The sequence below is a fragment of the Notamacropus eugenii genome, chromosome 6 (assembly GCF_028372415.1).
Source record: "Notamacropus eugenii isolate mMacEug1 chromosome 6, mMacEug1.pri_v2, whole genome shotgun sequence".
Taxonomy (NCBI): domain Eukaryota; kingdom Metazoa; phylum Chordata; class Mammalia; order Diprotodontia; family Macropodidae; genus Notamacropus; species Notamacropus eugenii.
The window spans coordinates 205794334-205822027 of NC_092877.1; the positions used below are offsets into that span (position 1 = coordinate 205794334).

General features: G+C 38.1%; 1 protein-coding gene across 1 annotated transcript in view; it reads left to right on the forward strand.

Moving 5' to 3' along the window:
- SOWAHC (sosondowah ankyrin repeat domain family member C) overlaps positions 1-27278 on the forward strand; it is a 38390-nt gene extending 11112 nt beyond the window's left edge. The window contains exon 2 of the mRNA XM_072621839.1: positions 27038-27278. Within this exon, the coding sequence (XP_072477940.1) occupies positions 27038-27149 (112 nt within the window). The 3' untranslated portion in view covers positions 27150-27278. The remainder of the gene's footprint in view (positions 1-27037) is intronic.
- Positions 27279-27694: the final 416 nt, after the last annotated feature.

Sequence of the window (27694 nt, forward strand, 5' to 3'; positions counted from 1 at the left end):
TATTTCTCAATTACATGGTAACTTCTTTGAGGCAGCGGGCACCTACTTCCCAGAGTTCATAAGGATCTGTAAGGATCAAATGGGATAATATATGTAAAGTGATTTGCAAACCTTCAATTGAAATTTAAATGTTCACTGTTATTCTTATTATCAGATAACTGTTAGCTTTTACCCGGGAAGGTAAAGAGTGTTCTAAAGCTAATTTAGGTGGGGAGCTACAGGGACAAAAAGAATAGCTGCAGAGGGAGAGGAAGTGACATCATTGGTTTACTTTGAAATATGCTTAAATTTCTCTAATTCAGTTTTGAATCTCCCCAGTTTGTCTAAATTATTGATTTATTTTTTGTTAATTTATGTGGAAGTAGACCAGGATCATGGATTTAGAGCTGGAATGGATCTTAGAGGGCGTCTGGTCTAACAGCACTGTACAGATGAGGAAATTGAGGTTCTTAAAGCTAAAGTGGAAGAGCAAAATTCAAAGAAAGATCCAGATTTTCCAACTGTGATCCGTTGCTCTTTACACAGAACCAATCATTTTATTTTGCTTCTTAGCTAAACCAGATGTTAATCTCCAAACGGAAGAAAGCAAGAGAGGTGAGATTGATTAACCTTTTGGCACCAAGCCTTCTGTTTCATTTTAGTTTTAGTTCGAGCTTGTCTGCTAATTCAGATCTAGAGAAAATCAAACTAGCTTAGCATTTGAACTGATTATTTCAGCAGTTGGAAGGAAGAGAACAGAATGAGGAGAAAGTGTTTCTTTTCTTACAATATCAGTTTAAAGATGGTTCCATTTATGGGACAATTGCTAGAGATTCAATTTCTTAGTTCCTGCTGGTTCAGTGCCCATTTCAAGACTGACCAAAAATCAAATCAGAGTGCAAAGTAAAAAATAATTACTTTATAACATTAAAATAAAAGGTAACTACTTGTTATTTTAAGGGACTACTTATTTATTTTAAGGGATACAACTTAACAAAAAAAATTTTAGTGTACTATTTAAAATTTTTTAATTGTCAGAAATTTTTGAAAAGAGATTTTTTTTTTAGATGCATGGGGGTGGGGCTGGCCAGTGGGAACCCAGTCCAAATACATATTCTAAGGCAGAATACAGATTTATTTCTGAAAGAAATTAACAGTCTCCTTTTGAGGTGTGGTTTGGCAGAGATAAGCCAAACCATAAAACCTTTTAAGCAGGAAACATTATTGCCTGTATTGTCAGACTTCTTCATTCTGTCTTCTCTTCTGCCACTCCACTGCAGTTACTTTCACACTGAAAGCCACTAACATCTCCCAATCAATTAAAACTAGGTCTTTACCCCAAAACTTCCTTCTCCATTGCTTGTGATTTGTTCTGCATTTTTGATCTTACAAAAGAATGACATCCTTAGAGCCTACTTCTTGGTATCAGTCACTGAGCAAGACTCAATCCTTGACCTCATGGAGTCGTGGATCAGGCAGGGCTAGCTTTTTCTGAAAGTGGAACTAGCAGCACCCTATATAGGGTTGAAAGCAATTAGAGGACACTCTAATGAACAGAGTTCTGGGCTGGGAGTCAGGAAGACTCATCTTCCCGAGTTTAAGTCTGACCTCAGACACTTACTACCTGTGTGACCCTGGGCAAGTCACTTAGCCCTGTTTGCCTCCGTTTTCTCATCTGTAAAAGCATTCCAGTATCTTTGCCAAAAAAACCCAAATGGTGTCACAAAGAGTTGAACACAACTGAAAAACAAATGTACTATATAGGGTTGTAAGGGTTATCCTGACCCAAGCTCATTCCCATCTTAGGTCTGTCATAATGCCTTAAATTTCCATTTTCCTGTCATAGGTTAAGACTTCATGTCCACTAGAGTCCACCATTAAAGTAAAAATATCTTACACAGGATCCCCCTTTGTCAGCCACTAAATATAGGATTGACTGAATGGCTAAAGCACTGGACTTAGAGTTAGGAAGACCTCAGGTCAAATTCTGCCTCAGACTTCTAACAGGTTTGAGACACTGGGCACATCATTAACACTGGTCAGCCTCAGTTTCCTCATATATAAGATGGAGTAGAGGAGATGAAAGTAGCACCTGCTTGGTGTGAGAAACGAATGAGATAATATATGTAAAATGATTTACAAACCTTAAAGTGCTACTTATTTATCATTATATTATACTTATTATATTATATTATAATATATATTATATAAAACCAAATAACTGTTAGCTGCCATCTACAAAAGCAGAGAGGGCCCTGAGGTATGTACAGATGAAGGAGGTGTATGGAGGGAGAGACATCTTATGGGAGGAAGAATGAGTGGGTAGCACCTGAAGGGGGTAGGGAGTGGGGGTTCAGAACATGCCAAGAATGCTATGAGTGCATGAGTACCAGGAGTTGGGGGGAGGTTAGGAGAAGTCGTCAGAAAGCACCAAAGGGAGGGGAAAGACTATGAGACACAAATAGGCATTTATAAGCACATTACAGTTTTACCTTGGGCCCTCCCTGCCATCTGTTTTCCCATTGTTCCATCGTCCTCTCAGACATTCAATAAGACACCTTCCAAGCCGCACTTGGTCTCTCTGCTCCAAAACTTTGAAAACTTAAAATTTCAAGTCAAACTCATGTAGTTTTCCTAACTGACTTAAACTTTCACCTAACAAATACTAACCTCAGCCTTCTGCCCGTCTTCTTCAAATCTTGCTCTGCTAATCAAGTTCTGATGTAGACTGGGGGCAACTATATAGATCACCAACATCTCTTCTCACTGCAAAGTTTGTCTTTCATTCTCCCAGTCCCCTTTTTTTTTGTCCTAATTTATACCCTTAATACAATTCCTCAATGTCCTGCCTATTAAAATATATTCTATGTAAAGTCTTAAGAAACTCATTTACAGTGAAGTGTAAATGAGTAATGACAGCTAAGTTATTCTCTTATAACAGTCATTTATATTTTAACAGGCTGGCAGAACTGTAAGCTAAAGGAATAATGTTGCAATTGCTAAATTTCAAATTTTTGTTTAATTTTAAAATTTCAAGCCCTAGCTAAGAGATGTTTCTTTCAGGGGATAACCCGTCTCTTTCTACATTGTTACATTGAGACCATTGGGACAAACCTATATCATCTGCAACCTCTTTTCTTTTCTAAACTCCCTTTTCAGTTAATCCAAAAGATTTCTGTCAAAATTATTTTCCCCACCACTTTGACAACATTACTTGGTGTCATATAAAGAGCCCTGGTCTTGGAATCACACTAGATCCAAGTCCCAAGTCTTACTACCTGTGGAATTGAATAAATAACTTCATCATTCAGTGCCTCCATAGCCTCATCTATAAAATTAGAAGATTGGAAGAGATATCTAAGTTCACTTCCAGCTCGGAATTCTTTGATCTCCTCAAAACTCTCCATTGACTCCTTATTACCTGTCATATTACTGTCCATTCCCTCACACTTGGCTTTAAAGCCTTGCATTAATAAGACATAGAGAAAAATATATAGACAATAGATAGATAGATAGATGATAGATACATAGATAGATAGATAGATAGATAGATAGATAGATAGATAGATAGATCATATCTGTTGTGTTCTGTATCCCACAAAGCACCTTATACAGAGTAAGTGCTCAGGAAATATTTGTTGAATAAATGAAGGGAACATGTGCTGGTATAGGGTGGATATATTCAGGAATATTCTCATTTGCAACTGTAAATCTTCACATTAAAACACACTTTTATTTAATACCACATAACATTTATAGTCAGAGACATACTGAATATATATACATACATATATATATACACACACATCTCTTTCTGGAGTTAGGAAGACCCATCTTCCTGAGTTTAAATCTGCCCTTAGATACTTAATACCTGTGTGATCCTGGGCAAGTCACTTAACCTTGTTCGCCTCAGTTTTCTCATCTGCAAAAGCACTCCAGTATCTTTGCCAAGAAAACCCTAAATGGGGTCATGAAGAGTTGAACACAACTGAAAAACAACTGAAGCATATAGGGTTGTAAGGGTTATCCTGCCCCAAGGAAAGAGAGAGAGAAAGACAGAGACAGAGACAGAGACAAAGACAGAGACAGAGAGAGGTATCAAAGTCTTTCTGCAATAGCACATCATTTCATTTGGAAACCTGACCACCAATAAACATAAGTTAAACAAAGTCTGGTTGTTGCATTACTTTCCCTTTAAAAGAAAAGTTTAAGTCCTGGCAGGTAAGTATAGAGGAGGATAAAAATTTCTAGTTTATTTCATTTCCAAATAGCTAACTATAAAACATTATTGAAAGCATAACAGTATAAATTACACAGTTCACATATAATTTGTCATGAAACAATTCAGAGGAGGATTGGGTTGGGTTTGGGTTTTTGTTGTTTTTTGTTTTTTGTTTTTTTTGCTTCTATTTCCATGATTTTTCAGTTAAAAAAAAAAGGTTAGAGCATGCTACAATATTTAAGGACCTGTGATTTTCTCACTGTGAGACATCCCTTGGCCATCACAGATGGCAACCTCTTTAAACTTTAGTAGACAGTCCTCCTCAGTGGCTATGAGTAAAAAAAAAATTCATTCCCTAATGACTAACCTTGTGAGGATAATAAACCTTTCCACATTTATTTAGGTTGATCTCAGTTCCATCATATGCCCTGTATTTAAAACCTTTCTAGCTTGGTAATATCTACCAGGTTTTGTAAAACTGTGGCCTTCAATACTAAAATGAGCCATCAGGGAGAACTTTAGGGAAGATGAGGTATAGACAAATGTATAAATGAAGTTACATTTATTATTTATTATAGGTGTATAAATATACATACATGTGTATGTTTGTATGTATGTGTATGTACATAAGCTTGTATAGTACGTGTGTGTGCATACATATGCACAATGCATAAATATAGACCTATTATATGTATGGTATATGCATGCATACATATATACACATATATTGCCAGAACTGTAATTTCATCAGTTTAGGAAACTCCTAGTGAGGAATGTCTCCTGCCAATACAGATTGGCATGTTCTCTGCAAGGTAGAATCTTATAAAGTTGCCTGGGGTCTGAGGGTTGTATCTGGTCCAGAGGCACATAGCCACTATGTGTCCAAAACAGGCTTTCTGACTCCAAGACCAGTTCCTATATCCATTCTACCAGGGTATATCTCTGACTATAAATATTATGCTGCATTAAATGAAAGTGTGTTTTAATGTAAAAATTTACATTTGCGTATTAGACTCTTTGTGAATACATCTACCCTGTACCAGCATAGGCTCCATTCAATCATTCAACAAATATTCCTGAGCACATACTCTGTATAAGGTGCTCTGTGGGATATAAAACACAAAAAAATATGACCTTTAAAGTGACTGTGGCATAATTACATAATGGGCATAAATAACTTTGATGAAAGGCACTTTGTCATAAATGTCAAGTAAGTGGTGCAAAGAGTAGCAAAAGCATTATACCTAGAATGAGGAGATCCTTGGAATCAATTGAGTCAGGCACTTAACATTTCTAGGTCCTATTAATGCTAGCAGTGCCTTTCCCCTGGTGTCTCAATGGATAAAACACCAGGCTTGACTCAGGTCAGGAAGACCTGAGTTCAAATCACTGGATTTGACACGACATACTTACTAGCTGTGTGACCGTAGGCAAATACTTGACCTCTGTTTGCCTCAGGTTTCTTCATCTCTAAAATAGGGATAATAATATAGTACCTACCTCCAGGGTTGTTGTGAGGATCAAATGAGATAATAATTGTATTTATCACAGCATTTGGCACATGTAAATGGTACTTATCATCATCATCATCATAAATAGGCTTTGTATATAGTTATCCTTTTCACATCTCAAGAGTTAGGAGTGCTCCCCGCCATGATCTGGAAAATCCACATAAAATTTTTTGGCCCTTCATACCATAGAAGAAATCTGAATTATTATTGTATTAAAAGATAAAGTATGTTGATATTATACAATACTAAACATGTATTTTATGCATTTATGCATTTTTAAAACTGTCTGTGTTGTCGGCAGCTTCTGCAAAACTCCCAAAAAATTCCCATTTAATTTCTCACGGTTGATATATTGAAATCACAAAAGGGAAAGTTAGGATGTGGAAGGGATAACTGTAGCTGATTACGTTACCTTCTCCGTGTGACTGTGAGCTCCTTAAGGACAAGGACTGCTTTTGCCTTTATTTGTATCCCTAGCACCTGACACAGAGCCAGGCACATAGCGAAGGTGCAGCTAAGGGGACAGCATACTGGGTCTGGAGTAAGGAAGACTCATCTTCCTGAGTTCAAATCTGACCTCAGATACTTACTAGATATGTGACCTTGGGCAAGTCACTTACCCTCGTTTGCTTCAGTGTCCTCCTCTGTAAAATGAGCTGAACCCCTTTAGTATTTTTGCTAAGAAAATCCCAAACAGGGTCACAAAGAGTCAGATGTTACTGAAACAACTCAACAAGACAACAGGCACATAGCAGACAATGAATTCGTGCTTGTTTATTTGACCCTGAGCTACCTCATTTGTAAATTGGTATAATAATAGCCATAGTATCATTAGTGATATCTGTACAGCAGAGATTGTGTGGTTTGGTGAATAGAGAGCCAGGGCCTTAGAGTAAGAAAACATGGATTCGAATCCCATTTCTGACACACACTTCACTGGCTGGGTGACCCTATTCCAACTCTCAGTGCCTCCAAGCAACTCTCTGGACCAAGAATTTTAAGAGGTTCTTCTATGTATCCTGAACCCTTTGAGTAATCTGGGAAAGCCTATGAACCACTTCTCAGAATAATGCTGTATAATGTATAAAATAACTAGGTATGGTAACTCGGGTAATCCCTGCCCATCCATAAAACTATGCATACCCTTTGACCAAGCAATACCGTTACTAGGTCTGTATCCAAGGGATAAAAAATGAAAAGGAAAAGGACCTCTGTGTATAAAAATATTTATTGCTGCCCTTTTAGTGGTGGCAAAGAATTGGAAATTGAGAGGATATCCATCAGTTGGGGAATGGCTGAGCAAATTGTCTACGATTGTGATGGAATGCTATTGTACTTTAAGAAATGATGAGCAGAATGCTCTCAGAAAAACTTGGAAAGACATACAGGAACTGATGCAAAGTGAAATGATCAGAATCGGGAGATTATTTGCATAGTAACAGAAATATTGTATGATGATACATTCTAATATAGATAACTTAGCTATTCTCATCAATAGAATTCTGTAGGACTTATGATGAAAGGTGCTGTCGATCTCCAGAGATGGTAGAGCCTGAATGTAGACCAAAATACTGTTTTCTTTATTTTTGTTGGGGTTTTATTGTCTGTGTTTTCTTTCACAAAATGACTTACATGGAAATGTATTTCACATGACTACACATGAACAACCTTTCTCATATTGTTTTCTCAATGGGGTGGGGAGGGGAAGGAGAGAGGGAATTTGGACTCAAAATTTAAAAAAAAAGAACATTAAAATTGTTTTTACATGTAATTGGCAAAAATAAAATGTTAAATAAATACGAGGCTGCTAGGAAGGTTGAAGATGGGGGGATCTCTTGAGTTCAGGAATTCTGAGCTGCAGTAAGCTAAGCAGATTGTGTATCCATACTAAGTGTGGCACTAATATGGTTAGCTACCAGGCTGCCAAGCACTCAAACTTTACTGCAGAGAGCATAACTCTGTGAATGGCCACGTTATTTGGATGCTAAAAGTATATTTGCCTAAAAGACTATTTTATGGCAAACTCATACAAGGCAAGAGTTCACGTGGAGGTCAGAAGAAGCAATACAAGGACACTCTAAAGAACTCTCTGAAGAACTTTTTAATCATTTGTGAGACATAGGAGACACTGACACAGGAGCGCCCAGCATGGAAGTGCCAACATCAAAGAAGGCACTGTTTTCTATGAGCAAAGCAGAATTACAGTAGCTTAAAAGAAATATGAGACGTGCAAATTTAGAGCCATCTCCACTCCAAATGTTCATGTGAACTATTTGTGCCTGACCTGTTGTAGAGCCTTCCGAGCTCATATTGATCAGATCAGCCACAGTCAGACACACTCTACCTTGACCCCAACATAGCGATGTCATTTTGGTCCTCTTCGAGAACAAAGGACAACAACCAACCAACCAAGCATGATGCCTATGGAGGGGTGAACTATCCTAGGACTCCAGCAGAGTAGGTCAAAGGCTCTGAGCTGATCAGAATAGAACAGGATCATAAATAGCCCCTGTACTTCCACCATGAGCAAGATAAGAAGATTTGCTCTTTTTTTTAGTAGTTTAATTTCCTCCTTTTATAGATAAGAAAACTGAATCCCAGAGAGTTTAAGTGACTTGCCCAACATGATATGCCAGTCTTCTATATATAGCACTGAGCCAGTAACTATTTTTCTTCAGATAGATTATTTTATTTACTTAACTTAGTACTAAATATCCTCTGAAAGAATAATTTTATCAAATGCAGAAACAAATTTAGGGCAAGGTAAACATTCATACAGCAATTCATGGGCAATGTCAGTTTTTAAAAGCCCATATTCTAACATGTAGGAAATAGGTACTAAGAGGTACATTGTGCTATGGTATGCATTAAACTAGTCCCTAGATGTTACTAATGCAAAGGTGGAACATTGAATGCTGTTCCTTGAGGCTGCCAGTTCAGGTTAGGGGGTTGGTACAGGCAACTCTATAAGACTTTAAGTTATAGAAAAGGGGCCTAGCTACCTAGCCATATTGGTAAAAGAAGCTTTCTCCCCCAGCAGTTCCTTATACCCATGAAATAACAGGTATAGTACCTACTTATTTATATAGAATTGCAATTTTAGATTTTTCTCCTTGTCACAAATTCATTTTAGTCTTAATTTGTTATGTTTCACTATATTTTATATTTTTTATTATTTATTTTTAGTTTTCAACATTTATTTGTATAAGATTTTGAACTCCAAATTATCTCCCCATCTTTCCCCTCCTCCACCCCAAGATGGCATGTAATTTGATATAGGCTCTACATTCATATTCATATTGAACCTACTTTCACATTAGCCATGTTGTAAAGAAGATTCAGAACCGTTGGGAGAAACCACAGGAGAGAGAGAGAGAGAGAGAGAGAGAACGAACAATATGCTTCAGTCTGCACTCAGACACTATGGTGTTCTTTTTCATAGTTTCATTTTCCATCATGAGTCCTTTGGAGTTGTCTTGGATCCTTGCGTTGCTAAGAAGAGATAAGTCTATCAAAGTTAGTCATCTCACACTGTGGCCATTAATGTGTACAATGTTCTCCTGGTTCTGCTCACTTCACTCAGTATAAGTTCATTCAAGTCTTTCCAGGTTTTTCTGAAGTCTACCTGCTTATCCTTTCTTACAGTACAATAGTATTCCATTACATTCACATACCACAACTTGCACAGCCATTCCCCAATTGATGGGCATCTCCTCAGTTTCCAGTTCTTGGCCACCACAAAAAATAGTTGCTATAAATATTTTTGTACATATGGGTCTTTTTTTTATGATCTCTTTGGGATACAGCCCTAGAAGTGGTATTGCTGGGTCAAAGGGTACGTAGTTTTATAGCCCTTTGGGCATAGCTCTAAATTGCTGTCCAGAATGGTTAGATCAGTTCGCAACTCCATCAATAATGCATTAGTATTCCAATGTTCCCACATCTTCTCTAGCATTTATCATTTTCCTGTTTTGTCGTGTTAGTCAATCTGATAAGTGTGTTGTGGCACCTCAGAGTTGTTTTGATTTGCATCTCTCTAATCAATAGATTTAGAGCATTTTTTCAAATGATTATAGATAGCTTTAATTTCTTCATCTGAAAACTGCCTGTTCATATCCTTTGAGCATTTGTCAATTGGGGAATGACTTGTATTCTTATACATTTGACTCAGTCTTCTACCTATTTGAGAAATGTGGCCTTTGTCAAAGACATTGGTTGTAAAAATTCTTTCCCAGTTTCCTACTTCCCTCTTAATCTTGGTTGCATTGACTTTGTTTGTGCAAAAACTTTTCAATTTAATGTAATCAAAATTATCCATTTTGCATTTCACAATGTTTTTTTTCTCTCATCTGGTTATAAATTCTTCCATTCTCCATAAATCTGACAGGTAAACTATTCCTTGCTCTCCCAGTTTGCTAAATACTATATACTATATATAGTTTGCTATATACTATAAGTATCAGCCTTTATAATTAAATCATATACTCATTTTGACTTTATTTTGGTATGTGGTATATGATGTTAGTCTATGCCTAGCTTCTGCCATACTATTTTCCAGTTTTTCGAGCAGTTTTTGTCAAAAATTAAGTTCTTATCCCAGAAGCTAGAGTCTTTGGGTTTATCAAACAATAGATTACTATAGCCATTGACTACTTTGTCTTGTGTACCTAACCTATTTCACTGATTCACCACTCTATTTCTTAGTCAGTACCAAGTAGTTTTGATGAATATTTTGCTATTTTTGAAAAAAACAAAGTGGTCTTAGGATTAGTTTTAGGACTCAAAACTAGAATCTGTGTTAAATTCTAGTCTATCAAAGGAGGCAGGGTGGTATGGTGGAAATAAGGTGACCTGGGTACAAATTCCAGATCCAGCATTAGTCATTTAATTTTTCCAAGCCTCGGTTTCTTCATATGAAAAATGAGAGGGTTCCACCAGACAATCATGTCACTCTAGCCCTGACATATGAAAATTCGTTTGTACTCTTCATAGAATCATCGACTTGAAATGGAACTCAGAGATCATTATGGTCTGACCCATAACTGACAGGGATAGCCTTGAGAACATTCCCCAAAGTAGTCATCCAGCCTCAATGATAGGGAACTCACTAACTAGCAAAGCAACTCATTCCATTTTTTTGACATTTCTGATGATTGAGAGATATTTCCTTCTACTTTTCCTTATATCAAGATGAAATGTGCTCCTCTGAATATTTCCATCCATCTGCTGTCTGGAGTCAAACAAAACCAAGACAAACATCTTTTCCACAAAACAGCTTCCAAATACCTGACCATAACTGTCCCACCCCTCTCCTCCCCAAAGTCTTTTCATTTTTAGGCTAAATATTTCCTGGTCCTTTAACCTGTTCTCAGAGAATAGGACTTTTTAAAATGTCAATTGATTTTTTCCCCCTCATTTGGTGTAAGGAATGATGGCATTCACCTCCTTCCTGGGGATTTTTGTAGTCTTACTGATAGAATAATACTGGTACACAAGGAGAATCTGGATGGAATGAAGACACTTCTTATTTCTATTCATTGGAATTTACATATTTTGAGACTTCTAAATATCAAGATCTGACTAGTTAGAATAAGAAACTTAACCAATATAAAGAGCCTGCTGTTCATGGGTTGGAATCACGTTTCTTTCTGTAACCTTTAGCATTGAGTTTCAGACTGATGGGCATCTCTTTACCTGTGCTATTCTTTGCCAAGCATAAATCAACAACTCGGCTTTTTGATGCAATATCCTTTGTGTACATTAGGATTTTTTTTATTGTGTAAATAGATATATAGAATAAGTGGTGGAAATACTATATTCTCCCCATGTGTGGTAAATGAAGCCAAATTGTTTTCAATACACCTCTGTGACACCTAGAACCAGCATTAGCTGACTCAAGTTTTTAAGCTAGATTAAAACACAATTAGGGTTTTCATGACTCAAAAACTTTTCTTTAGTTAGTTTATAATTTGACTTATTTTCTAAGAGATCCTACAAATAATGGTTTTGTTGTTTAAAAAGTTAAATCTTCCCTTAGTTGTATGTCTTTTTTTCCACTTAGCACCTTCATTTATAGTTAACATACATAGTTTTATATATTTATAAGATTATCTGAATGCTAGCAATGATGTCTTCTTTGCTTTAATGCAGCTTAGCAGGGTGCCTGTCCCACAGTAGGCTCTTAAGAAGAGCTAACTGCCTTGACTTGATTTGAGTTTAATATTCAAAAATAATACCAAGGATGTTATTCTACATTTACTGCCTGTGTGACAATAGGCCAAGGTAGTTATCTTTATAAATATCACTTTCCTTGTCTGTAAAATGAGCATAACAACTCTTACACTGCAACTTCTTGGCTTATAAAAAAAAAAAAAGCACCATGAGTGTCCAAAATGTGTCTGGACATATACCTGGAGATCGTTCTTTGGGTTGTAGCTGTTGGGTAAAGACAGAGCTTCCAATGGTGATAATTCTAATGGCAATCCCAGCCACAAAGACCACATGAGCACTGTATCAATTTAGTTTGATCTGAAGGTACCATAGTCTCTTCAAGCCTCCCAAAGGCTGTGCCAAACTTCTTGATTAAAAAAAAATGTGTATATGCACATATATTCATTTAGTATAGTCATATATACATAAATTGTATATGTACTCTCTCTCTCTCTCTCTCTCTCTCTCTCTCTCTCTCTCTCTCTCTCTATATATATATATATATATATATATATATATATGCAGCATACAATTGCTGTTTATCCTTCATTTTCTAAGAGGATGTAATGCTAATCAGAGAGATTAAAGATCTTTCCCACCCATTAAATGGGTCTGCCCATTAAGGAGAGTTTGATTAGGGGACATTTGTAGGAAGGTCCACATCTTTTGCTGGTTCTCAAGGATTGTGATATGCTCTGGCTCTGAAAAATGTATAAATACTCGAAGGGTGAGGTTTTACTTGGGGACTCACCCATTAGAAGTGTTTGGCCTGATGAGACTCTGGGCAGCTGCTAAGGAGCCCCCGCTCTTTGAAAACCCAGGGGTTGGTGCTTCTCTTGCTGGTAACTATGTATGTATGTAATGATCAGACAATTGGATCTCTCTGTTGATCTATGATGTATGTATTGCTTACGTCAGGCAGCTGGAAGCCCTGTCTGTTGATTTTTATTTCTCTGTATTTTCTCTGAAGTTCAGGATGCCGACTTTTTCTCCAAAACTAAGTGAATGATGTATGTGCTTGATTAAAGTGATTGTTGACCCCTCAAAATTTGCCTTCCCTTTAGAAAAGCAGATCAAAGAACCTGTAATGGCAGGCCCTCCTCTGTATGTCAGTGTACCTCCTGATACAGAGGACCAATGAGATCATAGGGTGGTCTTGACTTACATGTGAATTGGATTTAAGTGAGGCAGAATTGCACAAAATCAACAGCCTCATTCTATCTTCTAGAATCATTGAAGCAAGATAAAAGTCAGGATAACTGGCGATGATCCAGGATGCAGTAGATGAACTTGGCATCTTTGATGTCTGACCAAGCTCTAAGCACTCTTCAGTGCCTGCTTCAGCCACTTTCATGGCCATTAGAATAAATTATTCTCATCCACCCATTCCACTGGGAGAAGTCTTCACATGCTTGGGGCAGTAACCCCCTAACTTACTGATGGGTTTGTAGCCTGTTGGTTACACTCAACCTCGTTTAGCCCATCTGCCAAGATGGTTTTACCAGGGTATGGCCACTGCACATGCTACAGCTTCTTGGAGCTACAGGTGAGAGTTGGATGACCAGTTATTCACCAAAGGCAGATGAGTAGTTCTGAAAAGCAGGCCCTTATACCACAGGTCCTAGTCCTCCATGGACACACCATATACCCCTATATAGGGTATATGCATATACACACATATACATGCAGTAAGAGAGAGAGTACACAGCACTGAGCCAGAGGCTATGGGGAACAGTGAAGTATCATTCCCATCTCAGTTCTTACAATCTAGTTAGAGAGACAAAGTTAACAATTAAGTGACGATATACATATAACTACTACATTGTGTAGCACAAATGCAAATGCTGAAAGGGTTTAGAAAAGAGAGGGACGCATAGTGAGGGTTGAAGCGAGCAGTGAGGGCATCAGGGTAAAGACTGATCCTGAGACTGAGCTTGAAGGATGGTAGGATTTGAATAAGCCTCATGGAAGATAGGGGGAGGGAAAGGAATTCCAGACCAGGGGAATAAATTGCTTGAAGTAATAGAGATAAATGTAGTGTTTTTGTGAGACATGGAGAAGATGATAGAACCTATTGGAATGAAGGTTGAACATTGTGGGGTCAATGAGAAATATGTTTGGCTAAATATGGTGGGGTAATATCCCAAAAGGCCTTAAATCAAGCCTAGGAGTTTAGATCTAATGCATTGAGAAATAAAAAATAGTCATGGATTTTTTTAGCAGAGGAGTGACATGATAAAAAGAGGTATTTGAAGAAGATATCTGACAGTAATATTCTAGTTGGATTAGATCAGGGAGACCTTGGATAAGGGAGGCCAATCAACATGCTATTGTTTCAAGGAGTCTTAAGATGAGGAGGGCCTAGAAGAAAGTGGGCCCAATCAATGTAAATCTCATATAGTAGATCCATAGCTGAGAATTTGAAACTTACGGCAAATTTAGTTTGGGGCAGGACTGAAAAGACATCAGCCCCAGCTACCATCACTGGATCCCCAAACCAGGTGGTACAAAGGCAGTCCTCTGAGGTCAGTTGCAGTCCACCTAACATGGAGGTAGGGAGCCTAGAAAAGGATATGACAGTTCTAAGACTCTTGTGGGGGGTCAGAATGGCTCAGGATCAGTGAGGAAGGGATGGGTGGCATATTTACCATGAAACCAATATGGTTTCCAAGTCCTCTGTGGCCCTCTCTGTTAGCCACAGGAAGTACAAATCTTCTACCATCATCATGGTACCTAATCAACAAGCATTTATTAAAGGTCTACAAGAGCTAGGCACTATAAGCCCTGAAGAGAGAAAGACAAAAATAAGATAGTTCTGCCTTAAGGGAATTCATATTCTAAGTACCTTTGTAGGTATTCACAAAACAGCCAATCAGTCAACAAGCACTTATTATGTGCCAGGCCCTGGGTCATGCACTATGGCTACAAAAGGCAGAAAACAAGGTCCCTCACTTTCCGTGGGAAATGGAAATAATGTGTAAGTTATATACAGTAAGAATGGAAAGTAATCTTAGGGGGAGATGAGACAATAAAATAAGTCAAGTTGGCTTCTTTTAAATACTAGAATATTGGACTGAATCTAGCAAGTACAAAACAGACAAAAGGTAACCTTCTAGGGAGAAGAAGAAGGCACTAGGAGCTGGGTCACCAGGACAGGACATCTACCTAAGAGGAACTGAATCTTAATAAATGAAGGAAACTCAAGGATTCCAAGAGGTGGGATGGGAAGGGACAAGGAAGAGAGCCAGTATAAAGTTTAGATGGTACAGTGGAGTGCTAGATCTGGGATCAGGAAGCCCTAGGTTCAAATCTGACCTCAGAAATTTATTAGCTATGTGACCCTGAACATCTGCCTCAGTTTCTTCATCTATTAATAGATGCTCTCAAGGTCTCTCTGAAGAACTTTGGAGTCAATTGTGAGACATGGGAGACACTGGCATGAGACTGCCCAGCATGGTATGCCCACATCAAAGAAGGGCATTATGCTCTATGAGCAAAGCAGAATTGTGACAACTCAAAAGAAACATTTGACGTGCAAATGCAGAGACATCTCCACTCCAAATGTTCTTATGGACTATTTATGTACAATCTCTAGTACAGCCTTCCAGACCATATTGGTCTGATAGCAATAGTCAGACACACTGTACCTTGATTCCAACATAATCATTTTGTGCTCTTTGAGAATGGACAATAACCTCCCAACCAACCAAACTCCCAGGGTTGTTGTGAATGCCAAATAACAAAATGTTTGTGCAGAACTTTGCAAACCTTAAAGCGCTACATAAACGCTAGCTACTGCCATTAGGGCACATTCTACATATTGCAACGTAGAGGAAAAATATTTTTAAGGAAGAATCCACAGGACTTAGTTAATGTCTTATGTAAGTAGGTTCAAAGATTTGGTTTTTTTTTTTATTTTTACTGTCAAGAAATATTTTTTCAGTTATCTAGAAGAGCAGAGGTGTAAAACATGTGGAGAGCTACCTGTGACTACAACATCCCTGGGTGCTGCCAGAACCAGATTAAAATGTAATTGGGAAATATTTAACAAAATAAATAGAAAATTCAATAGAACACAGATCATGTGAATATGTGGTTTTCTAAATCAATGGGCAGCTTGCAGAGATCCTTCTCTACAGTTCAGTGACCCCCGTTTGTATTTGAGTTTGAGGTCACAGTACTAGAGTGATTAGTAGATATTCACTAGTTTTTTATTCCTATTTAACTTCTATGGGAATTTGGAGATGTCTGAGTCCCTAAAGAGCATATGCCCCCCCACCCAAAATATTGTTTTCATTCAATTCAATTAAAAAAAAAAACATTTGTTAAACACACATTGCATGCCAGTCAGTGTACTATAAATGCTGGGGACAAAATCCAAATAATCCCTGCCTTTAAGGAGTTCACGTTCTGTTTGGGGGAACATACCATGTATACATGTAAACAAATACAAATAATAAATAAAATAATAAAAAGTAATTTCAAAAGGGAAAGAGTGCTAATAATGGGGTGGAAGGTGGGGAGGATATCAAGAAAGGCCTCATGTAGGAGACGGACCTGAAACAAAGCTTTGAAGGAAGCCAGGGGGTAAGAGAAAGTAGTAAATGCATTCTAAACGTGGAGAACCAGATTGTCCATAGGCATAGAGGCAAAAGATGTATGTGAGATAGACAATAGGCCAGTTTGATTAGAATGAGGAGCCCTTAAAAGGAGAGTAATAGGAATTAAGACTGGAAAGGTAGGCAAGTAGGTAGTAGACATATTGTAGAGGGAGATTGGTGAGTAGGGAAGCAACATGGTGAGACCTGTGTTTGGAGACCAATCAGCTAGGCAGCCATGTAAGAGCCGTGGTATCAGACTAACAGCAATCAGGGCCGCTAACCACGCGCAAGGATCCCTGCAGCCGCAGACTGACTTAGAAAAACACATTAACATTACGTTCTATTGCATTCTTACTTATGGTGATATATTTATTAGATCATTATATTGTTATATTCATTACATAGCATATTATTTTGTAATATTTATTATATTGTCATGTTACATATTATGTTATTATGTATTTATTTTGTTATATTTCCCAATTACATTTTAATCCGGTCTGGCCCCATTCATGATTGTTGTGGGCAGTGTGTTTGACACCTCTGGTGTAAAGAATGAGATTGGAGAGGAGAGAGATCCAATCTGGAAGACCAGTTAGGAGGCTATGTTCCAAACAAGAGGTGATATGGGCCTGAACTAGAGTAGAAATTGTGTGAAAGGAGAAGAAGGGGTGGACGCAAATGATGTTGTTTCCTCCTTTAATATGATAGTGATGTTGAAAAAACCAAAAAAGAAATAGTAAGCAATAACATAGGGCAGCTAGGTGGTGCAGTAGATAGAGCACCAGGTCTTAAGTAAGAAAGATCTGAGTTCAAATCCAGCCTTAGATACTTACCAGCTATGTGGCCCTGGGCAAGTCACTTTAAACTCCTATTTTCTTCTCAGTTCCTCATCTGTAGAATGGAGATACACTGCAGAAAGAAACGGCAAGCCATTCCAGTATCTTTGCCAAGAAAAGCCCACAGACAAGTCCATGGGATCACAAAAAGTGAAACACGATTGAATAAGAACAATAAGCAATAATATATGTTGACGTCATGTCAATTCCAAATAAGGAATATCTGTCCTCCAGATAATTATTTGAAGGTTGTTTAATATAAACATGTAAGTTATAATTCCCCCATGTCTAGAACATAGAATTCTCAATTAGAATTATTTCTTGGTGTAGGTATTTTTTAATAGGAGGTTTTTTTTTTCTTAAACACCAGTGAAGTTTTTCCCTTAAGCATCAGTATTTATTCCATAATAGGAAGCTACCCACCAGGTTTGGAAATGTGTGTGTTTGAGCCAATGTCCTTCGTCCAACCTGGCTTTGAAGACGACATCCAGATTGTGACCATGTCACCAACAGGAGAATCATCACATCCAGTTTTCAGCCATCTGTATGACCTTTAGCCATTTACTAGTTTGAAAATTCAGCTCTTTGTATTTTAACAGCCCTCCGACTTAATGCTTGACTCATAACAGAAAAATGTGAAACATTTCCAAAGATGTAGGTGTGCACAGGGACCCGGGATTGTGAACAGCTGTTAACAATATCCCCTCCTTTTACCATATAACACAACCACGCCTTATTGACATTTTTAATGGATTTTTTAATGGAACTGCAGCAACAGCAGCCCCAGTGTTCTTTCTAAAGAATTAATTTTCTCATAATAGTTCTTGCTCCACTATGGTTCTTTAATGTGTTTTGTTTAGTTTTGTTTTGTTTTTTTAAAAAACAAACCAGAAGGGAGAACTGGTTCTTGTGCTGAACTGCCCAGTTCCTTTATATACTCCTGTAGACAAGGTTTCTGCCTTCATATTCAGTATCTACAGAAGATTCCTCCCTATGGCTAGGCTATTCTCCAGACTAAAAGTCTATGTGCTTTGAAGAACCTAGGAAATATGGCTAGTGGTGAAATTCTAAAGTAGTGAAAGTCAAGGTTAGTTCTGGAATTTTGTTTGAAATATTTTTATAATGGGTACATTGGTAGAGATTTAGAAATCTATTGTTGTTTTATATATGGATTTCTACTAAGGAGGTATTTGTTATAATGGAGCTAGATGTGTCATACCTTTCCATACCAAGAGAAATAGGGAACAAGGTTTTTAAAAATACTTTTATTCCCTTCTGCCTATGTCTCTTAAGCTGAAATTTTGACAGCTGTTGAGGGTAGATGTATTAGCAGATCATCAACTATTAGGCCAGGTCTATTTGGAGGTAAGTTGGAAACACAAAAGTAGGACCACAATGGCATTCTTCAAGCAGATCTCACAATCTTTCATTCAAAAGCTCTTTGATTGTACAAAGGAAAGTCAATGGAATAAAATGGAAAGAAAAGCAGCTCTCAAGTGATTGGACCTGAGTGTTCCACTTCCAATTCTGACACATAATGATGATGAGAATAACAAGTAGTATATGTGTGTATGTATATATGTGTGTGTACATATATATGTGTGTATATGTGATGTACATATATGTATGTGTATGTATATGTGTGTTTATATATGTATATATCTCCTACTAATTGCCAGACACTGAGCTAAGTACTTTATATTTATATCTATATCTAAGTACCTTTTTATTTCATTTGATCCTCCCCACAACCCTGGGAGGTATTGTTATTATATTATCTTCATTTTATAGTTGAGGAAACTGAGGCAAATCAAGCTTGTGACTTATGTAAGGTCATACAACCAGTAAGTGTCTAAGGCTGGATTGGAATTCAGATCTTCTTGACTCACTCTATCCACTGTCCTACTTTCTCCCTGTGGGGCATTGGGTAAGTCGCTTAAATTCCCTGGGTCTCAGTTTCTTCATCTATAAAATGAAGGGATGGAATGAGATGGCGTCTTTGGTCCCTGCTAGCTCTAGAGCTATGATCTTAAGGCCCTTAAACGAACTATTTACCATATTTTAATTCTACTGTTTGATTTTTTTGCTGCTCTTTAGTCATTTTCCAGTCATGTCTGACTCTTCATGAGCCCATTTGGCGTTTTCTTGGCAGAGATACTGGAGGGGTTTGCCATTTCCTTCTCCAGTTCATTTGGCAGATGAGGAAACTGAGGCAAACAAGGTTAAGTGACTTGTCCAGAGTCACACAGTTAATCAGTGTCTGTGGCTGGATTTGAACTCAGGTCTTCTGGCTTCAGGCTCTGTGCTCTATCCATTATGCCACCTACCTGCCCACACTATTTGATTACTATACAATATTAATTTAAAAGAATAACATCCTTTCTCTCAGTACTAAATTAGGAGGCAGAGAATTTTAGCAGAGCTCTTGGCTTGTGTACACTGGATCTCAATTTTTAACTTCACCCCTTTCTGAGAGAGGGATTTGAAGCAGAGTAGAAGGTTAACATGGATGATTATAAATTAAATGGTGCTATTTGTTCCCAAAGCTCCTCTTAATATTTGACATTCCTTCCTGGTCTGTTAAATGAGCAGCATTGCATCCCTTTTCACTGAACAGACAATCTGAACAGAGATGGGTTAAAGTGAATCAAGATCACAGAGAGCCCTGTGAGAACTCCACATCTGCCAAGCCTCAGGATTGCCCTGCATCCAGTCAGATTCCCAAAACACCTTTATGTTCCCTTCTTAATGGGGAGCCCAGGTCTCTCTCAAGGTTCATTTTCAAACTGTTTGGAAGTAGTTGATTGTACCCTAATTCTAGATCTCCAGAAATTGGGCTCAGGCAGGACAGGAAAACTTGAAATATCAGATCGCTGGATACCCACAACACTCCATTTGGCTTTATTGTTTTGGTGGAGCCTGCAAGGGGGCTAAAAGCTAAGCATATATTTCTGACAATGACTTTCAAAGATTGTACTGGAGAAAGAAAGGTTGGAGTCAGGCTGCCCCAGGAACACAAGGGAGAACAGCAGCTTCTGAATAAAGGGCTGGAAGAACAAACAGGCCACATGTCAAGCAGCCATTAGGAGCATCAGAGGGATTTGGGGCAGGGACAGGCTTTCCTTTCTGCCGATAATCATTTTTTTAAAGACCCATGAAACCAATGAAGAAAGAATTAGGCCTAATAAAGAGAATCTAGTAATGACCACTTAACATGCCGCACAGGCTATTTGAGCCAGATGGTCTTCTCCTGGAAGCTAAACATTGGGGGCAGGCAGAAAGGCCCCAGAGAGGGAGATAAAAGCCTACTATGTGTACTAAACCCCACTAATGTCACTTATTACTAGATCCTACCCTTCTCCTTTTAAGCCCAAGGAATTCAAAACCCTGATACCAGCCACGGTCTCATATCAGCCAATTAGAATCCCTTTCATTTGTCTTTTGTGCTGGCTTCTCTTCCAGATAGGATTATTGTTTTCTTTTTTGCTCCCTAAAGATTGCCTACAAGTATTGAAATACTAGAATTAATCAACTTATTGAAAATTAGTGTGGGCTCTGGCACACTACGTCTGCAGGTTGTTGGAGATGGAGAGAGACTGGGTCCGCAGAGCCACATGTGGATGGGTCATTTGTGTAGGTCAGATATTTATGGGGTTACTCAATGATCTATCCCTGCTTTTGGAAAGCTTAACATCTTATGAGGAAGATAAGCTTTATAAACAAGAATCACAATAGAAAAGCATACAAGTGTTAACCTTTGAGTAATCTCTAACCTCAGTCACAAAAATCCAATCAGGTAGAGTCCATGTTACTTCTGTGTCTGCAATGGCTCTTGTATCTGTCTGTTCTTTACTTTTACCAAATCTCACCATCCTAGTTTATGCCCTTAGTTGAAGGAAGGAAGGAAGGAAGGAAAGAAGGAAGGAAGGAAGGAAGGAAGGAGGGAAGGAGGGAAGGAGGGAGGGAAGGAAGGAAGGAGGGAAGGAAGGAAGGAGGGAAGAAGAGAGGGAAGAGAGATAGCAACATTGCCCAACTGGAACTGGCCAGTTGAGTCCCCAGTGGGGTAGCTACCACTATTCATAGATTGTTGTTCGTTCTTCATTCTCAAAAAGGACCAATGACATCAGCAAGGTGATATCTTGACTTACAAGTGAATTGGATTTAAGTGAGGCAGGGCTGTGTGACATCACCAGCCTCACTTTGTCCTCCGGAATCATTGGGAATTCAGTGGCAAGACATAAGTCAGGATGACTGACAATTGACCCCATGTTCTTAGTTATATCTTCCCTCCACCATTGCAACAGCCTCTTAACTGGTATTGCCATCTCCATTCTCTTGCCTTTCCTAGCCTTCTTAGGCAATACTGTTATGTTACTCCTCCTAATAGACAAACTATGTCAGGCCTTTACTTTAAAAATCACATTATTTACCAAATATAAGTATGTACTCCTTAGCCTGAAATTCAAGGTCCTCCAGAATTTGGCTGCAACCCATTTTTTCAATCTTATTTCATACTACATAGGATATGCTTCAGCCAAATTGGGCACTCACCATCCTCAAATGGCAACTGTGCTTTGCTTATACTGTTCACTCTGTCTAGAGGCCTATGCTTTTGTACCTGCCCTACCAGTGACACCTCTTCCACTATGGCCCTCTTTGATACCTGCCCCTCCCTCACAAAGTGATCCCTTCTTTGAATCTCTCAAGCTACTGTTTTTATATATCCTCTGCACTTAATCACTTTAGACCAATTATTTGTTTGCATTCTTTCCTTCTATTAGACTGTCAGTTCTTTGAGGTCAGTGACCAGGTCATTTTTCTTTTTTATAATCCCAGCACATACAACAATGCCATGCAAATAGCAGGTACTTAATAAATTGAGGTAATATGATAAGGAAAAAATGAGGACATTATTGAAAAGTGAAGCAGTATATACAGATCGAATGTAGAATAAGACTGGGGGGGTGGAATGACAGAAATAAACATTGTCCGTTTAAAAGTTTTGTCTAGGATAGGCTCTGGGTAATTAATTCATTTGTAACTCCTACCTCTAAGATGATTCATTCTGTTTCTGTGCCTAATTCATTTCCTTCATCTAGTCCTTGATTTATTCTTCTAGCAAAGTACCACTTTTGGCTTATTTTACCAACCAGAATTCCTAGAGCACTAGCTCTTTAAATTGTATTCAAAATATAGTGAAACCTCATTAACTAGATGACATGAATGTATATGTATATACAAAATATATACCAAATAAATGCAAAAGAGAAAGCATTGGTTTAACAGATATCCTTAGATAGTTTGCTTTGATGAACAGAAAAAATTTTGTCCATTCTAAGTCTCATTTCTCTCATCTGTAAAATGGGGAGGAATTTGAACCATGTGACATCTAAAGTCACGCTCAAACTCTACAATTCTGGGATTTCAATAAAGCCTGTAAATTGTAATTGAATTAGTGCTTATAGAAAAAGGTGCTTAAATGAGTTTTCTGTTTATATTGCTTATGAAAGAAACCTTTTGCCCTATTTGCAAAGGTCAACTACCACTCTTATTTCATGCTTACCTGAATTAAAAGACGTTAGGTCTCTATTTCATTTCCTTTGCTTGGCATTTAGCATTTGTTTGTCTTGATTAATGGATTTGACAGATAAAGGTCCATGGCACAACAGAAGGAGGTCTGGATTTGGGGTCAGTTCTGTTCCTAGACCTGCTACTTACTTGCCTATGTGACCTTGGACAAGTAACTAAATTTCTGAGCCTGTGTCCATCATCAGATGAGGATCTCTGAGACTGCTTCTAACTCTAAATATGTGATCCCATAACATTTGACCAACCAAAAAATGTCAAGATACACCTTAATTTCTGTCATTTTGAAGCAAAATTGAAGATACTAAAAATTTTCAAATGACCTATCTGTGATTTAGTGTGCTTCAGTGGAATCTGACATATGGATAGAGAAATATGTGGTTATCATTTTCATTATACTAATAATTGCATGCAACTTTCACAATCTTGAAATTGAACTATGTATGTCAGTGTGGTATAATAGAGAAAACACTGAGTTTGTAAAGTCAGAAGACCAGGCTCTACTATTTCCTCCCCCATGACTCTGGGAAAATTATTTAACTTCTGTCGCTCTCAGAAAACTCCCTAGAACTTATCTAAGTCCTGAAGAAGGGTTTTAGGGTCAGAGAGAAATGGAGTTGTCCATACTGAGAAAATCACAAATCCTTGGGTATTTGGTGACCATAGGCAAGTCATTTAACTTCTTCAAACCCCATTTTCCTCATCTAAAAAATGAGTGTTGGACAAAATAATCTCCAAGATTTCTTCCAAATTTTGATCCTGCAAATAAATTTTATGTTAAATATGGAATAATCACAATTGCTACATTTCTGAGGGTCTGCTGATTTTTAATTGAACAAAAGCTCCCATCTTAACTAGATAGAAAATTTCATTTAAACTATATCATGAAGGTTTAAGATTTAAAAATAAAGATGAAATTCCTTTATTAAATGGTGCTCCATTAGAGAGAAAGTAGCTAGTGACAAGCTAAATTCTCAGAAAATTGGATTCTAACTACAGGTAGTTGGGAATTAATTGATATTCCAAGATCCCTTCTAGATCTGTTTCAAATTTTATTTCCTCAGTTTTTAGTTAATGATATTTAAATGAGGACCAGTAATTGACTGACCAACTTCAAAAATAGTGAAAAGGGTTAAAAGTTATCATTTATACTTAGTCTTTTTCTCTTGTGTTTGGAGAATGGTATTCTGCTTTTTTTGGAAATGAGTGAAGATTCTGAAAGTCCCAGAATTTCAACAGAACAAATGATATTTTCTTAGAATGAGTATTATGCTGTATTTATATGTTGAGAAATATAGATGTATATATACATATATATACATGTATATATATAATCTTGAACCATAATACATACATACATACATACATATACATGTGCATACCAGAGCTACTCCTGTATCAGTCTCAACTTTTATTCAGTTGTTTTTCAGTTGTATCCACCTCTTCATGACCCCATTTGGAATTTTCTTGGCAAAGATACTGGAGTGACTTGCCATTTCATTCTCCAGTTCATTTTACAGATGAGGAAACAGGCCAACAAGATTAAGTGACTCGCTGAGGGTCGAACAGCTAGTGTCTGAGGCCAGATTTGAACTCAGGAAATTGAGTCTTCCTAACTCCAGGTCCAGCACTCTATCCATTGAGCCACCAGTCTACATCAGTAACAATACTCTTCCCTTTATAAGTTTTGTAGGTTTTTTAGGATTTTCCAAAACCTAGATCAGGTACTCATCCTTGAATGCTACCTCAGGAGGTAGAAAGAGCCCAAGAATTTTAGTCAAAATGCTTGATTTTAGTCCCACCTCTGGCACTTACTAGCTGAGTGTTTTTGGACTAGTCATTCAACCGAGATGAGTCTCAATTTCCTCACCTATGAAGTGGAGACAATGCTTGAAGTGGCAACCTCAAGGATGTTCATAAAGATCCAACAAGACAATGTACATACTCAGAGCTTTTTTTTTTTTTACCATAATACACTGAATGAATATAAATGTAAGCTATGACTATAGGTGGAAATTATCAACCAGGCTGGAACAATGACATCCAACATCAAGTAAAACATGACCAACTATATATGATATAGTCAACAACACTGTTGTCTTAGATCCTGCAGACTTAAAAATAACCAAGAATAATCTGTTGCAATCCTTAGGAGAGTTCAGCTTTTCACTCAGGAAGTATGTGTTGCCCTGGCAAGATTCAGTTTTAAATTGGAAATTTAACCTTTTCCCTAAGGAAGTAGGGCCAAAGACCGAGTTTGCATTTCAGACTGGACCTTGTTATCTGCCCCTCTTTCCCCCAGTAACCATGTCAATATTTGATTTAGAGATCAGATTGGTCAAAGCTTGTGCCAGGCCCTTGGGCGCATCACTTAAAACAAACAGAAGGAAGCCAAACAAAAACTGCCCTTGTGAAACTTTCTACTTTTAGAGGCATTTCTGTACTTGGTGGATTTCTGTTTGTTGCCACCCCCAGGAATAATAATGCTGGCCTGTCTCTGGGCATCTTTTGTCTGGGTTGCTCCATGGAGGCGCCCCCCATGACAATGTGACGATTCACAAATCAGTGGGTCCCTAAATGTCAACGTAGAGACCAGCAAGCAAGGGCCCTCTTTAATATGCTGGTGAACTGCCTCCTAAAGCAGATGACATTTCTATTTTACATGCTTTGCTTTCATCATGAAATGATGCTTAATTCCTTGTCTGACTCTATGATCCTGAAAAGCAAGTAGACTGGAGAATTAATTTTAAAATGCAAATTAGTGGGCAGAGAGATGAGGTTAAGGGGAAAAGGAGGGCTATTTATTGGTCATCAGAGGATTTTTCAGAACCTCAAGCAGTCACACATTTTTCTTGGTTCTTTAATCTTTAGCATAAGCGGTCAGTGTGCTTCGGTGAAAGAAAAACTAGGTCTTAAGTCATAAAACAATACTGAGAACTACCTGTATTTTTATAGGGCTTTATACAAAGTACTTTCCTCCTTCACCCTAAGGGAGTTATATAGTACAAATACGATTCCATTTTACTGATAAGGAACCTAAGCCTCGGAGAAAGAGAGTGACTTGGCCCAAGGTCATACCTCTAGAAAGAGTCAGTCAGGATTCAGTTCCAGGCCTGTCCTGACTCCAAGTTCTTTCTATTCTAACTTCTCCTCTCATTGTGAAAATCAAAGTGAAAATGTACGTGTGATACAGAAGGAGTTCTAGATTTGGAGTCAAAGGCTGCTGTTGAGTTGTTGGGTGGACAGCTATGCGGCACAGTGGACAGAGTACCAGGCCTGAAGTCAGGAAGATTCATCTTCCTGAGTTCAAATCTGGCCTCAGACACTCACTAGCTGTGTGACCCTGGGCAAGTCACTTAACCCTGTGTTTCCTCATCTGTAAAATGAGCTGGAGAAGGAACTGTCAAACCACTTGAGCATTTTTGCCAAGTAAACCCCAAATGGAATCTCAAAACAGACACAATGAAGTCAAAAGACCTGGCTTCCAATCCTGGCTCACTCACTACTTATGTAATAATCTTGACCGTGCTACCTACTCTCTCTGGGTTGTCTGGTTTTTGAAGTCCCTTCTATCTCCAAAGCTATAGTCTTAGGACTAAATCTAAGGTCTTTTCTAACTCTGAATCCAAGTAAACCAAATTTATGCAAGCTCTCTTTACTGTTACAAAATATTTCCCACCTAAACAATTAACAAAGTTACATATTTCTATTGCTAGTACAAAAGTTATATAAGTTAGCAAAAGGAAGTCCCCCCTAAAATTTTCCCTGATCACTAATTGATGCATATAATTTCACTATTAGCTTCATTCGTTTAGCATTAGGACTAAAGGTCTCTCTAAAGATTAGCATTCTGAGTAGTTATCAGTCAGTAATGACCGACTGTAAATGAAATACAAATTGAAGACACTGATGGCTTCCAAGCAGGGTTCAGGGAAAAAGCATTGAAACTCCCAGACAGGGGGTGATGAAAGGAAGCCAAATGGGGTAGAGGGGAAGAGGGGAAGAGACCAAGACAAACCCCTAGTTTCATAATTTTAAAACACTGCCAATCCGTTTAACTGCTTGTCTCCACTGTCCTTCTTCTTCTAGGTCTTTGGCATTAGCCTCTTGTTCCAGAATTCAAATTCTGTTAACTCCAAGAGTGCTAAAGAAAACACAGTCCATGATCTGCAGTGAAAGGTCTAAACATCAGATGTCTTAACAGCCATGGGAGGCCTTGCACCTTGTAGCTGTCCAAAATGTAGTCTTCACAAAGAGAAACAGACTGAAAACTGTCAACCTTCTCATTGGAGTATTTGCCAAATATAAGAATAAACCAGGTTGTTCTAGATTTCCCATTTGTAAGGCTTAGCAGGTGTAGGTCTACTCTTAATCCAAGCTTGGCTCAGTGAGGGCAGGGACTGCACCTGGGAGCTCTCATGACTAAGTTCCCTCCACCAATCAAGTCAATGCTTTCTCTGCAACCTAAAGTCATAACGAGTTGCCTACAGCAGAAGTGTTGAACATATGGCCTGCCAGCATCATGAACCAGATTAAAAAGTAATTGGGAAATATTTAACAAAAAAAATACAATAAAACATTAATAACACTATGTTTTAAAACTGAGTCAATATACAAGCTGAAGGGATCCTTATGAATTCATCAGTGGCCCCCACTTCTGTTGGAGTTTGACCCCACTGGCTTAGGGCACTCAGAGGTTAAGAGACTTTCCCAGGATCACACAGCCAAGCATATGTCACAAAGATT